General features: G+C 46.2%; 1 protein-coding gene across 1 annotated transcript in view; it reads left to right on the forward strand.

The window, feature by feature from the left end:
- MAN1B1 (mannosidase alpha class 1B member 1) overlaps positions 1-14,312 on the forward strand; it is a 307,182-nt gene that overhangs the window by 133,634 nt on the left and 159,236 nt on the right. Inside the window, exon 4 of the mRNA XM_069241459.1 lies at positions 3,951-4,084. Coding sequence (XP_069097560.1) covers positions 3,951-4,084 — 134 coding nt within the window. The remainder of the gene's footprint in view (positions 1-3,950; positions 4,085-14,312) is intronic.

Here is a 14,312-nt window from a genome sequence, read left to right on the forward strand (position 1 = left end):
TACTTTCAGACAGCATGTACATATTAATTCCATACCGTGCCCTCTTGCTAGGAATGTACTGCCTAAAAACCAAACGACCCTTGAACAGGACCAAAGACTCATCTACAGATATTTCTTTGCCTGGAACATAGATCTCTGAAAACCGATCTACCAAATGATCAAGGAAAGGTTTAATCTTAAAAAGACAGTCAGAATCATAGTGATCTTGTGGCAAGGCTAAAGCATTATCTACAAAATGCAACAACCGAAGAAGAAGCTCATACCGGTTACGACTCATGATGGCTGGAACTATAGCAGTTGCCATCAAAGGACTAGTAGACCAATATGAAGACAGTGATGGCTTCCTTATCAGCCCCATCAAAAAAGTTAAACCCAGAACTTTTTCAACTCTTCCAGATTTGTGGGAATCCACCTGCTAGCTCTAGATTGTGGCCTAAGTCTGGCATTGTTGTCCCTCAAATACTGCTCTGCATACAAATTAGTCTGCTCACTCTCTTCCAAAAATATATTGTCCGTAAACAACTCAAAAAAGTTGACGGGCAAAAAGTTTTCAGTATTAATTCAACACCCTGGGAAACCAGTAAACGCAGGCAACTGTGGCTGCTCCATGTTTGGTGCAACCCACGTGCCAGGTCTTCCAGTGGGAAGCCTTCCAGCCGCTGGCTGCTGCACCATTGGCACCTCAGTGTCCTTCTCTAAAACAGGCCCTTCATCAGCACTGAGAGTGGCTTCATCATCAGATGATTCCTCTCTGACATAAAATTCACTTACAGAATCTTGCACTTCCTCCTCTGCCTCAGAGGCAGTCTCATAATCATGGTCAGAAGATGACCCAAAAAGCACACCAATAACCTGCTGCCGGCATCCTACGGCTAGCCATGATCCTTCCTACAAGAATTAACTGGACAAATGCGCCACCAACAACCAGCACTGTGTAAGATAAGTAACAAACAAAGTGTAGCTTTATCACTTAGAGTTATAAACTCAAAACCTATACTGCTCACTTGCCCGAAAAAGCTTGACTCACTAGCAAATACTGTGCACAGCCACAGCAATCCCCAATGCTATCCCACTAAAAAGAGAAAAAAAAAAGCAAATTAGACATAAGACAAAACAATAATAATTGTGCATAAATCTAAGGACAGTTTCACACACAATCCTGCATTCAGTACATCACTTACAAACATGTCATTCATGCATGGCAACAATACTCCTTTGGAGTAAATTTATTTACTTACCTAAAACATGCAACTACGCATACCGCAGGAAAACCACTGCCAAAACTGCAACAAGCCACAGCAAAGGAAGCAAAAGCTTTGAACTAGAACAAAAAGAAGAAATAAACTGTTATTATCATAAATGCAAATACTTCGCCAGTTGACAAACACCCCACTACCAACCATTTTTAAATTTTCCATTGTGTCTAGTGTTCTCTGTTTGAAAAAAAAGAAACTAAAAAATAAATAGGCCAAGCTGCCCCCAAGGGGGGGGGGCAGAAATGCTATAGAATATATTGCCCCCTTTGGAGGGTGACCCTTGCCCAAGGGGCCACCCCCACACTAAACACACACATGATCCCTGGCGCAAAGTGGATACTGCCCCCCTCGGGGCAGATGGGCCTGGAGGAAAAAAAAAAAATAGGCCGATCTGCCCCCCTGTTGGGCAGAACTGCCCAATAGTGCTTTTTGCCCCTTGGGGACGACCCTTGCCCAAGGGGGCACCCTACCCCCAACACAAATAAAAAAATAAAAAAATCCCTGGCGTCTTCATGGTTTCTGCCGCCACGGGCAGCAGAAATGGGCTAGATTACATTGCCCCCTTTGGGGGGGTGACCTGTGCCCAAGGGGCCACCCCCCCACACAAAGCACACACACACACGATCCCTGGCGCTAAGTGGAAGGCCTAAACAAAAATAGGCCGATCTGCCCCATAGTACTTTTTGCCCCTTGGGGGTGACCCTTACCCAATGGGGCGCCCCCCAACACAAAAAAAAAGAAATAAAATCCCTGGCATTTTCATGGTTTCTGCCCCCCTACAAAGCACACACACACATCCCTGGCGCTAAGTGGATTCTGCCCCCAAATAGGCCAATCTGCTCCCAAAGGGGGCAGAAATGGCAAAAAATTCATTGCCCCCCCCCCCCCCCCAAGGAGAGTGACCCTTGCCCAAGGGGTCGCTCTCCTACACAGTAAACAAACACACACGCACACACACTAATTCCCTGCGATCGGGCAGCAGGAATGCTCAAAGAGACATTGAGGGAAAAGAAAACCCTTTCCTTTTCCTCCATGCCTCTTTCGGAGGGATTTCCCTCCCTCCCCCCCTCACCACACAGAGGTAAAACTTACCTCTTTCCTGAAGAAGCGCGGGAAGCAAATGGCTTCCAACGCGTCTTTACTACCTTTCATGATATCAGTGCACTAAGGGGGGGGGGGGGGTGATTGGTAGGGGAAGGGATTCACCTTCCAGCCCTGACCTCGGGGGCGGCCCTCGAGGGGGAGCGCTAGCGCTTCCCCAGAGGGCTCTTAAATATACGTAATGGTTACATCCAGGGTACCTCACAGGCGCAGCCATGGACGGACCCATTACGTCCATGGCGTGCAAGGGGTTAAACGCATCCCATTTTCTTTTAAGGACAACAAAAAGCTTGCTTTATTTAAAAGCAGTCACAGACATGGTGGTCTGCTGAGCCCAGCAGGCTACCATTCCTGTGATAGCTGTGATTCCTAATGGGTCGCAAATTGCGACCTATCTCATTAATACTCATGAGGTAGGTCCTTTTTCGACCTACTGGGAATCCCAAAAGAAATTCAAAAGAGTTTAATACATTTGAAATAGCTATTTCCTAATTGCGATTTCCATGGAATCACAATTAGGAATTCACAGTTTCAAACTTTAGTACATGTGGCCCCAAACATTAATGAAGGCTAATAGTAAAATAGCTCAGGATAGATTTTGGACCGAGGACGAGTGTTAAGGATGAGTACAAATGAATATACAGGAAATAAGTGTTCCAATTAAGGAGTACGTTTCCTAATGCTACTGGGCATGTGTGACAGAGGAAGAATATGGAGTTGAAAATGAAGGGAGATCTGGAAGAAGAAACAGTAAATGTGATGCCATTTTGGTTTGCAGAGGCACTTCACAAGTTTACCCTCTACACTTGCTTTTGATATAGAGTTCAGAAACTTGAAAATAAAGATCATAAAATGTGTACATATCAAAGTTGAAAAGAAGGGTGAAGTGTGTGTGACGAAAAAGTAATGGATCGAAAGGGATTGTAAGGAGGATCAATTAACCTAGGGGACAGACAGACCATTGTTTTGAAGGTTTTGTACCTTAACTTAAGTTTCAGTATGAAGCTAAATGAACTGATATTGCTCGAGTGGTAGACACAGCATACCAGTGATGTAATGGGTTTTATGTAAGCCACATGGAAATATAGGACAAGTGAAAAAAGACAAATTAGAGAGATGGACAATCAATTGTGACGCGAGATCTATGGTTTTCACTGCTATTGATGACTGTGGAGGGGGAACAGTATAATAAATAGTTGATGAAAAAATATAAGCTGGTGTTGGCAAGGAATTTGAGGTGGTCGAGGATTTTAAAGCTGATGCCATACAAGTTGCTGTATTCACTGTATTAGCTGCAATGAGACTGCACGCATTTCCCAAGTCTAAATTCCAGCTACATTAATGGATCTGTACTGGTTACCGCAGTGTTGTGTTTTGGGAGGTGAGGGAGTGGCATGAATACTCTGTTGTTCTTTGCCAATTGCCAAAACCTGTCTCCATTGTTTTATTAGATACATCTTTTGTTTTAGTTTTTTAATTTCCAACTCACTTTACGGTACTTTGTCTAATTATTGAACACTGCTATTTTCCATTGCATAAATATAGTAGGTCTGATTGTTATATCTTCAATTCACCTGTTAATCTTGTGCCCAGAGACAAAGGAAGCCTTTTCCTAACAAACGTGGACCCCCCAGCTTCAACGTCCAAATCCCAGCACAGGAAAAAGTGAAATCGGATGTGAATAAACCTGAAGCAGAATCCCCACAGTCTGTCGAACCAATCATAAGGTGAGAAGTGAAATTTCAAATCCATTCCTGTGTTTTTCAAAGCAGCATAAACTTGCCCCAGTCTCCCTCCATGCATACTTTGGTTTTGCATAATTGTGCCATAGGTTTTTGCTTTGCCTTTGTTAGTTTAGTCAATTGATACATTGTATTTGAAATATAACTACAAGTTCAACCTCTGTCTCAGTAGCCAATATTTGTATCATGTACAGTCCATCGATGGCGTTTGGTCCACCAGATACTTGATTGGTTAGACTGGAAGCCTACCTCTTACTACTATGTTATTCTGAATCATTACATCCTCTGTGAAACATTGGCTCATTCATCACTGAACAATCTGTATGTGGTTTGGACACATGTAAAGTTCCTTATTTGTAACAGAGGTCTAAGAAGATGGTCTTTTTGATTTGAAAAGAATATAATGTGTACCTTAGCTCACAATAAAAAAGTACATATTTTTCTGGTTGAGGCCATCACGGTTGTATTTGTTACGCATGTGTTTGTTTGTTGGTGTATTTATTTATATATGTATTTATCTATCTGCTATGGTAGGAGCAGGCCAAAAGAAAAAACTTTACATATTAACCATTCTTTGATGCACATTTCAGTGATACAGTTTGGGTGTTTACTTATTCACTTGAAGGTGCGCTCAAAAATGTGTAAACGAAAAACAAAACACATTAACAATACTAAATACAGGTGTTATTTGTCAGTTTAAATGTCTTTAAGGGATATGATTAGTAGAGGTTATTTGTCAGTTTAAATATCTTTAAAGGTATGATTAGTAAGAGACAATTTTGCACATTATTTCTTTGGTACACAGTGTGGGCAGAACCGCACCAGGCCTATGAATGGCCTACCTTGAGCTGCTTTGTGTGTTGCACAATTAGTGAGATGTACGACTGAGGAAGTAGGATTTCAGGGCTGTCTGAGGAATTAGTTGGTATGGAAGTTGTCCTAAGATCAATTGGAACGGTATTCAAGTCAAGGGGTGTAGATGAATGAAAAGAAACAGGATGGCTGATAGAGGGCTACGGCATGGACAATGAGATGTAGGCTAGTGGATTACAGTGTTTAATTAGAATAAAAGCAGGACAAGGCAGCTGGTGATGTAATGTTAGTTGTGTGCAGTCCAAAGTGAGATGCTTGTACTGTTTTTTTGGACTGGCTGACAGCCATTGTTCATGTCACTGGCAATGAGTGGTAGATTCGTGTTCTGTAGCAAGGTTTATTACTTTGTCAAATAGGAAGGAAGAGTTCTTGCGAGGCCCAAACCCTTCTACTTCCATCATGCTCATAACAACTTTTTTGTAAACAATTTTTTTTATTGGTTTTACACAAGAAGCATGTAAACATCTGATAGGCCGGCGCCTAGTGCAAAACATTGCAATAACACATTGCAGGAACCTAAACACACCCGCCCTCCCAGTCCACAAGTGAGAGAGGAAATCCGTGCATAACAAAATTCCTAGTAACATTACCCCAAAAGATGCCATCATGTCTGCAGCCATCGCCAGCTTAGCAGGAAGTGGACAAAACCTAAGCATCAGCACACCTCCGCTCGCCAGCCACCATCTAACCACTGCCAAAGTTGGAACAAAGCAGGGAAAAAAAACACAACAATCTATTATGCCTCTACTAAGATGCATGGCACGTGCACTGCTGCAGCACTCAGTGCCCCAGTCCGATATCTAAAAGAGAAGCATATGAAGAGGTGTACAGCAGGGCGCCTAAGGAGTTCTCAGGTCGTTTTTCACATCCAGGTGATTGAGGTACAGGTCCCAGTTCAGCAACCCCTTTGCAGAGCCACCTCTCCCACGTATCTCTGCTAGCACATCAGATTCAGTCTTCCCCCACTTCAGCAGTATACGGAGCTAGCCCTGTACCTCCAAGGCTGCCAGTGACTTCCGGGCCATAGCAATTTATCTCTTGTACCGTATGAATGCCAAATCAATGAATCTGTGAAGATACTTATCGCTCTTGGCCCTGTGCCTAACGCCCATGACAGCTTGAAAAGTGATTTGCCACTGTGGAATCGAAGATGATCCCTGACCATTTTGATGTAGAACAGATGGAATACTCCAGCTATGAGCGTAGATAGGCGAAAAATGTTGGTTTTTAGTTGCATCAAATCAAGACAAACTCCAGGATTTCTAGCAGTGATTGGAAGTGTAGATGTTGTTAGGTGGAGCGTAGAAGGCAAATCACAACTTAGTGTGCTTGGGTGCTGCTGGATCTATGAATCTCGAATTTTATTTGTGGGCTGCTCTTCCCTGTATTAAAGTGCATATCATATACTGGAGCTTTGCGTGTTTCTATTTAAGTAATTTTTCAAATATATCACTTGTGATGTCTGTTTGTAATTCTCCAACTTTTCGTTATAGGTGATTCCCTTCTTTCTTTAGGAAGTGGCTTATAACCTGTCAAACAAACTACATAGACTTTACATTTTTCAACAATACATCACAGTCGTTTTATATTGTCCATGTTCACCATGTCTTATTAAAAGCAATCCAGGTAAAAGTATGATTGGCATTTCTGGAATTGTATTCCATTGTTTGTTACCGTAATTTCAGTTGTCTTTCAGTACGGGTTATGCACTTAATATTTATAGACAGTATTATCATATGATGCCATTGTACTTAGTTACTCGATCCACCTTAGTTTTTTTGTTGAAGTGTTACATGTATGTCCTCCTAGCTTGATAGTGTAGCTACTACTTGACACATTTGAAATCGTAATAGAAGTACCGTGTTTTGAAATTCTGTAAAATGCCTTGCTAAGCACAACCTTGGATCTCCATTTCTTATTGTGGACTGCAGCTTGTTAATCCTAGTTTTTAGCTTGTGTGATGTTTGGCTTAAATAAGCTTTCCACAGTGGCATTTAATTGCATATAGTTGTTGTATCATAGGTGGCATGATTCCACTCATGCATTTTTGTGATTGTTCTTAAATTCTTTAGTGTTGGCCCCTTAGCCATGTTAATACAATTTATGATGTCAAACGTGGCTATGTCCCTCTTGTCAGTGTCTCTCTAGTGTTGCTTTTTCCTAAATATGTATGATAAATTGGGATAATTCACTAGTATGTTACAACTGTGAACTTGGTAGGGGCATGATTGCATTGTCTGATGAAGCCGGGAGCTAGAGGATTTTAGTTTTGGGTGATACACTGTTGAATGTTCTTTGTGCAGTAGCCACACCCCACTGTACTTCTCATTAAAACATTTCTGACTGGCCAGAGTGTGATTTCCTGCATCTTAGACAAGCACACTAAAGTGATGTTAGAGTTCACCTTGATTGAACCTCCTTTTGACCTGAGTAACTAGTCACCAGTATTCAGACCACAACATGACTGCTAACGAATGATAGTTATGCTGTATAGCCCTTTTATCCATAGCCGGGTTTGGTAGTCTGCTCAGAGGCCATCCCTGGTAGAACTATACATGTTGTCATAACTGCAGCTTTCCAGTGTTTGTACAGCCCCACTTTGCCACCCCTTCAAAGGTAGGTTGTCTTGTTAAGTAGGATAGGTTTTTAAGTAGCTGTCTCCTATGTCCTTCTGCATGTCACTGCACGTCTCCAGCCACTCCTGCTCCCTGGACAGGTCATTGTAGCCAGGTTATGTGTCTGGCTTGAACCATAAAATCTCCAGTGGAACATAGAAGGACGATCTGTTCATCTCACTGTAACACGCCACTTAGAACATACCAGCCTATGACCTGCTAAAAGCAACATTTAAAACAGATTGTGGTTAGGTAAAGGGGGTACACTACCTGCCCAGTCTGTGTATGTTGTGGCCAGCCTTGGCAAGAATGCTGAGGTTCAAGAAGCAGTCCATTTTGGGTGGTAGGACTGTAATAGAGAAATAAGCATGGCGTGGTAGTATTGGTGCCATCACCATGGGATCATAGGCACTTTTTTGAAAATTGTTTTATTAGGATTTACATGCCCCAACAGAAAAAGTGGTACAAATCATTTGCATTGCTACAGTTCGTCACACAGCTACCGCTTCATTGATCACTAGGTTGTGCCACACCGGTATATAACTGAATTGGGCAGATCAGCCACCAGAGTGCTACAGTATGAGGTAATGGAAAAAGGTGTGTTAATCAGTCATGCATGGCTATGTCCACTCTGCTAACGGGGGTAGTGATCTAAACTGGGGACGGGCGGGGGGGTGCTGTGATTCAGATTCTACAAAAGGTGAGATAGTACGTATAGCGGAGGTACTCCAGAGCCAAGCTCCAGCTGTGTCATAGTGCATCGCAAGTGAGGGTGTGAGGGTAGCGCTGCTGCTTAGTGTCTTTGACCCAGGATAGCGAATGACATCATGTTTGGGGGGGAGGGGGGGGAGGGAAGGGCAGGGGGCAGGATACTGAGGGCGCAGTGATATGTAAGCGTGGATATTTTAGGGTAATGGGTAGTAGCTCAGCCAGAATCCCTCAACGAAGGAGAGTAAAGGTGGTAAATAGGATGTGCATAACGCTATCCTCCGTGCTGAATTCATGGGGCTAGGTCATTGTTTCGAGTGAGTTGCTGGAAGTGATCAAGGAGGGGATCACAGGCTGCTGAAATGAGTCACTTGCATAGGTGACGGCCTTCTTCATATCGCAGGGCCTCTCCCTTGGCTTTTTCTCATTAACACATCACCCCATGCCTCGCCACATCCGATGGTGCCTGTTCCACCCTCAACCTTAGAGTTAGGACTCTGTTAGTATCATAGCAAGCAGAAGGGCCATGCCAGTGAAGTGTGTCTCTTCCTTCGCTTGAATATGGAAAGAGTGCAAGCTTCCCACTTGTTGATGTCAGTAAGTTCGGTAACCTCTTGTAATACAGTGTGGATGGAGTGCCAGTAAGAGGATAATTCTGGGCAGCACCATCATATGTGCTGCAGATATGAAGAGACCAACCAGCACCTAAGGCAACCAATGCATGTTTGAGGGAAGAAGCAGTTGAGCTATTCTGGCGTCAGATAGGCCCTGCGAAAAATAGTGAATTTTATACTTTTAAACCCAACATTTCTGGACACTTGTTAAGGAAATTCCAGGGTCTATATCCACTCTTTGTCATGTAAAGCACGTCCTATATTGTCCTCCCATTTGCCTTTGAGGGGTGCCAGTTGGTGCCTTGTGTGTTGTAGTATGGCCTTATACACCCATGTTATTAAGTGAAGTTCTGTCCCCACGTGCAATAGAGTATGTGTAACAGAGTGTGTCTGGGGCTCTTCGTCTTGTGTGGACCAGAGGACTTGACATGTATTGTGCAACTGCCTGTATGTGAGAAACTGTCCATGCGTAATAGCATGTTCTAAGACAAGTTAGTCAAAGGTGAAAGAACCACCAGTAAATGTATCTCCTAATGTACTTGGGGGTTGCTCAAGCCAGCTCCCCAAGTCGGAGGCGGAGTAGGAACCAGTAAATAACTGCAGGCCCAGTAGGGGAAGTGCTGGGGCCCATGATGGAATGTGGCTCATGATGCCGTAAACACTTGCTTACAACAGTATACAAAAAAGTGATGGATGGAATGCTTGAATTAATCTCAGCCACTGGTAATTACTTGGGCCACATCCCAGTCCATCGTTAATTTGCACACTATGTCACCTCAGTTTGGAAACAGCTATATGCAAATCCGTCTTGACCCTTCTCCAGTAAGAACAGTCCAGCCCAAACTGCCAAGCCAGGTCCTCTATGAACCGTAACACAAGCAACCCAGGATCAGTTTTGCCCTACTTATGGGCTCATCAGCTGAGTACAGCTTGGTTTCACTGACTCTGTGTTGCCGGGACCCACGTCTGGGCATACCCGTCCCACTTAATGCGACACACAACAGTATACAAAAAAGGGATGGATAGAATGCCTAAATTAATCTCAGCCACTGTTAATTACTTGGGCCACATCCCAATACATTGTTAATTTGCACACCATGTCACTTCAGTTTGAACCCAGCTACATGCAAATAAGTCTTGACCCTGCTCCAACCTGAACAGTCCAGCCCGAACTGCCAAGCCAGGTCCTCTTTGAATGGAAACACAAGCAATCCAGGACCAGTTTGACCCTAGTTATGGGCTCATCAGCCGGGCACAGCTTGTTCCAGTGACAAAGTGTGTACGGGACCCACATCTGGGCATACCCGTCCCACTTTGGGTGACACACAACAGTATACAAATAAGTGATGGATGAAATGCTTGAGTTCATCTCAGCCACTGGTAATTACTCATGGCTGCATCCCAGTCCATTTCGGGCTGGACTGTTCCAAATGGAGCAGGGTCAAGAGTAATTCCATCCATCACTGTTTTATATACTGAGTAAACCCTGCATGGTATTTCTGATGGATACAACTACCTGTGGATTCCTCACCTTATGAATTCGTCCTTGCGCCAGCATCCAACGGAAAGTCTTCTTCCTAGCTGTCCACGTCAACGAGGACGTCATAATGGCACGGCTCCACGTGACTCCGTCTGATGTCACCGTGCCAATAAGAGGTCTTCGTCGGCGTGCTTACGTCAGTTTCCTTTTTTCCGTGCCTTTGACGCCAACGGTTTTTCTTTCCTGGCTCGTTGATTACTGTTGCGTTTTGGTGGTTACAATGTCTCCCCCAAAGAAATCGGGTTTTAAGCCCTGTAAAGAATGTGGAGGTCGGATGTCTGTAACCGATCCACATTTGGATTGTATCTGGTGTCTTAGCTCTGAGCACGATGTCAAAGGGTGTAGGTCGTGCCAGAGCATGAACCCTAAGGCTCTAAAAGAACGAGAAGCTAAGCTTTTCATGGCGAAAGCCAAGAAGAAGGGCCAAAAGAGGATTTCGTCCCATGCTTCGCCAAAGAAGCATAAGAAGCGGCGTCACCTTATTCACGGCGCCGTCATGACTCTCGGCGCCGGTCGGAGCGGAGCCGATCGAGGTCGAGATCTCCTTCTACTCGACGCCAAAGTACATGGGAGGTGAGCCCTACTGTGACGCCTCAGCCCAGGAGTCCGGAGTTGTCTCCGGCGCCGTCGGTCTATGAGGTGACTCCTCATAGCCTTCAGTTTTTACCGGCACCGCAGGAGCCTGACGTGCAGCAGGCTCAAGAACAGCAATTTCCTGCTTTCCCGGCTCCAGGAGCGGATCCGGCAGCATTTTTAAATGCAATGTATGCCGTTTTCCAGTCCATGGCTCCTGCTGGTGCACCGGCGGGTCCCACAGGGCCATTGGCGTTTGATTTGGGCTCCCCGGCGCTGTTTAAGGCGGCTCCGTCTATGCCGTTTTGCCCAGTTGAAGGTGTTGGTTCGGCACCGAGGATGTCTCCTCGTGGAAGATCTTCACCAGCTGGGTCTGCGGCTCCATCATCGCATCAGCCGACGCCATCGCCATGTCATTCGACGTCTATGTTGTCTCCTTCCCGGCCGGCCCCATCGTCTTCATGCCAGCCGACTCCGCGGAAGACGTCATTGGAGTCCGTGTCGGCGCCGGGTGATGCTAGAAGTCATCCATCTCTTCCTGTGCCCTACCGGGATTCGAAGTCTTCGGCGTCGGTAAATTCATTATCGACGCCGACTTTGGAATCACGCCTTAGGTCCCGGAGAAAGGCATTACGACTCCTGGAGGAGGAAGAGTACAGGCAGTTAGAAGAAGGTGAGATTGGGCCTTTGGATGAGTACCAAGGCTTGGGGTCTGCAAGCGGCCTGGACACTTCCCCGGAATGGGACATTGCATCTCCGCCGGAGTTTACGGAGGAGGCAGCATCTTTTCATACAGTGATCAGAAAAGCAGCAGAGTTTTTAGACTTGCCTTTGTCTGTGGCGGAGGTGAAAACCAACCTGTTGAATGAGGTGTTGCATCCCTCTACGTCCACTGCCGATCCTTTACTGCCCTTCAACGAGGCGTTGACGGAGCCCATTCTAGACCTGTGGAGGAAGCCGGTTACGACTCCAGCGGTGAACAGGGCAGTAGCGAGGAGACATAGGGGCGCACCCGGGGATCCGGGTTTCCTGTCACGCCATCCAACTCCTGAAAGCTTGGTAGTCCAGGCATCTTGCTCCGCGAAGTCTGCTCCTGGAACATTCCCTGTGATCCCAACTGATAGGGAGTCCAAAAGGATGGAGCAGTCTTCGAAGAAGATCTTTTCATTGTGCAGCATGGTGCTCAAGGCTGCAAATGCTACCTGTGTGCTGGGCAGGTATGTCCACGCCCTTATGGACTCTGCTAAGGAGATGGTCAGAGATCTACCGCAGGATGTACAGAAATCCTTTGGATCTCTTTTTTCGGATGCGCAGGCGGCTGCGCAGCAGATCATACAGTCTGTCCTGGACACGACGGATTCGGTAGCCAGGGCCATGGGAACATCTGTGGCTACTAGGAGGCACGTCTGGTTGAGGTCCTCTGGGTTTTCCTCTGACGTTCAAACCACCTTGTTGGATCTTCCATTCGATGGCGAGAAGTTGTTTGGAGAAAAGGCGGATTCTGCTCTTGAGAGGTTTAAAGACAGTTGGGCTTCAGCTAAGTCTTTAGGCTTACAGACTACCATTGCTACTCCTTATAGACCTTTTTGCAGGTTCAGGGGGTTTGCACGAGGTTCTGCCTTTCGGAGGCCCCAGTACTCGGCCCAGCAACCTGCCAATCCACCCTATCGTTCCCTTAGAGGGCAGGGTAGGGGTAGAGCTAGAGGGCCAGTCCAGCAGCCTTCATCCTCATCCTCTGGTGGACAACAGCAGAGGCAGCCCTAGTTTTCCCCACTTTATCGTTCATACCTCTCCTGTAGGGGGAAGGCTGAGTCTTTTTCTCCGCAAGTGGGAGTCGATAACAACGGACTCTTGGGTGTGAAAGATGGTGGAAAAAGGATATGCTCTCCCCTTTCAGGAGTCCCCTCCTCCCTTTCCCCCCGTCCCTCATTTTGTTCAGAAGACCATCTTCTGTTGCTGCAACAGGAAGTTCAGGCCATGTTATCAAAGGGCGCAATAGAGTTGGTGCCGGTGCAGGAAAGGGGTAAGGGTTGTTATTCAAGATATTTCCTGATCCCCAAAAAGGACGGTCGTCTAAGACCGATCCTGGACTTGAGGATTTTGAATTTGTTCCTCAAACAGGAAAAATTCAAGATGCTGACCCTAGCGCAGGTGCTATTGGCGTTGAACGAAGGAGACTGGATGGTGTCTGTCGACTTGCAGGATGCGTACTTTCATATTCCGATACTCAAGTCGCACAGGAAGTATCTCCGGTTTGTGGTGGGGTCGCAACACTACTAGTTTGCGGTCCTTCCGTTTGGACTTACTTCAGCACCTCGGGTTTTTACGAAGGTGATGGCAGTGGTTGCAGCACATCTCAGAAGGAAGGGAATAGCGGTATTCACCTACCTGGACGATTGGTTAATCAAAGCCAAGTCTCCAGAGCTTGTGCTGTCTCATCTGCGGATGACAACCCAGTTGTTGTTCGATCTGGGTTTTTCAATAAACGTACCCATATCTCACCTGGAGCCCTCTCAACATCTCCTGTTCATAGGGGCAGTACTGGACACAACATTGTTTCGGGCCTACCCCCCGCCTCAGCGGATTCGGGACATTCAGGCGCTGATTCCAATGTTTCAGAATGAAGCGGCTGTTCCAGTCCTCAAAGTCTTACGCCTGCTCGGTCTGTTTGCTCCTTGCATTCTGTTGGTCACTCATGGGTGGGGAGCTCATCAGGGGGACCTGGAGATCAAGGGTCATTGGTCTCAAGGCCTTCCTCCCTTCCCTTCGCGGTCAGTCGGTTCAGGTCCTGACGGACAACACTACCGCGATGTGGTACATAAACAAGCAGGGAGGGGTAGGGTCGTACCTTCTCTGCAGAGAGGCTCTGCGACTCTGGTCCAGGGCTCAAGACCATCAGATTTGCTTAATAGCAAATCATTTGGCCGGAGTTCTGAATGTACGTGCGGACGGTCTCAGTCGTCACTACTCAGTAGATCACGAGTGGCATCTCCATCCGGACCTGGTCCTCTACATCTTGGGGATGTGGGGTTTGCCTCAGGTGGATCTATTCGCCACTTGTGAGAACGCGCACTGTCTGTTGTTCTGCAGCCTCCAGTATCCGATGCAAGGAGCGTTGGGGGACGCGTTTCAGATGTCCTGGAGCGGACAGTTGCTTTACGCGTTTTCCCCCCATACCCTTGATTCCTCGGGTTCTGAGGAAGGTTGCCAAGACCAGGCCCAAGTCATCTTGGTGGCTCCGGACTGGCCGAGAAGGGCGTGGTACACAGACCTTCTTCAACTCTCTGTGC

The sequence above is a fragment of the Pleurodeles waltl genome, chromosome 6 (genome assembly GCF_031143425.1).
Source record: "Pleurodeles waltl isolate 20211129_DDA chromosome 6, aPleWal1.hap1.20221129, whole genome shotgun sequence".
NCBI lineage: Eukaryota > Metazoa > Chordata > Amphibia > Caudata > Salamandridae > Pleurodeles > Pleurodeles waltl.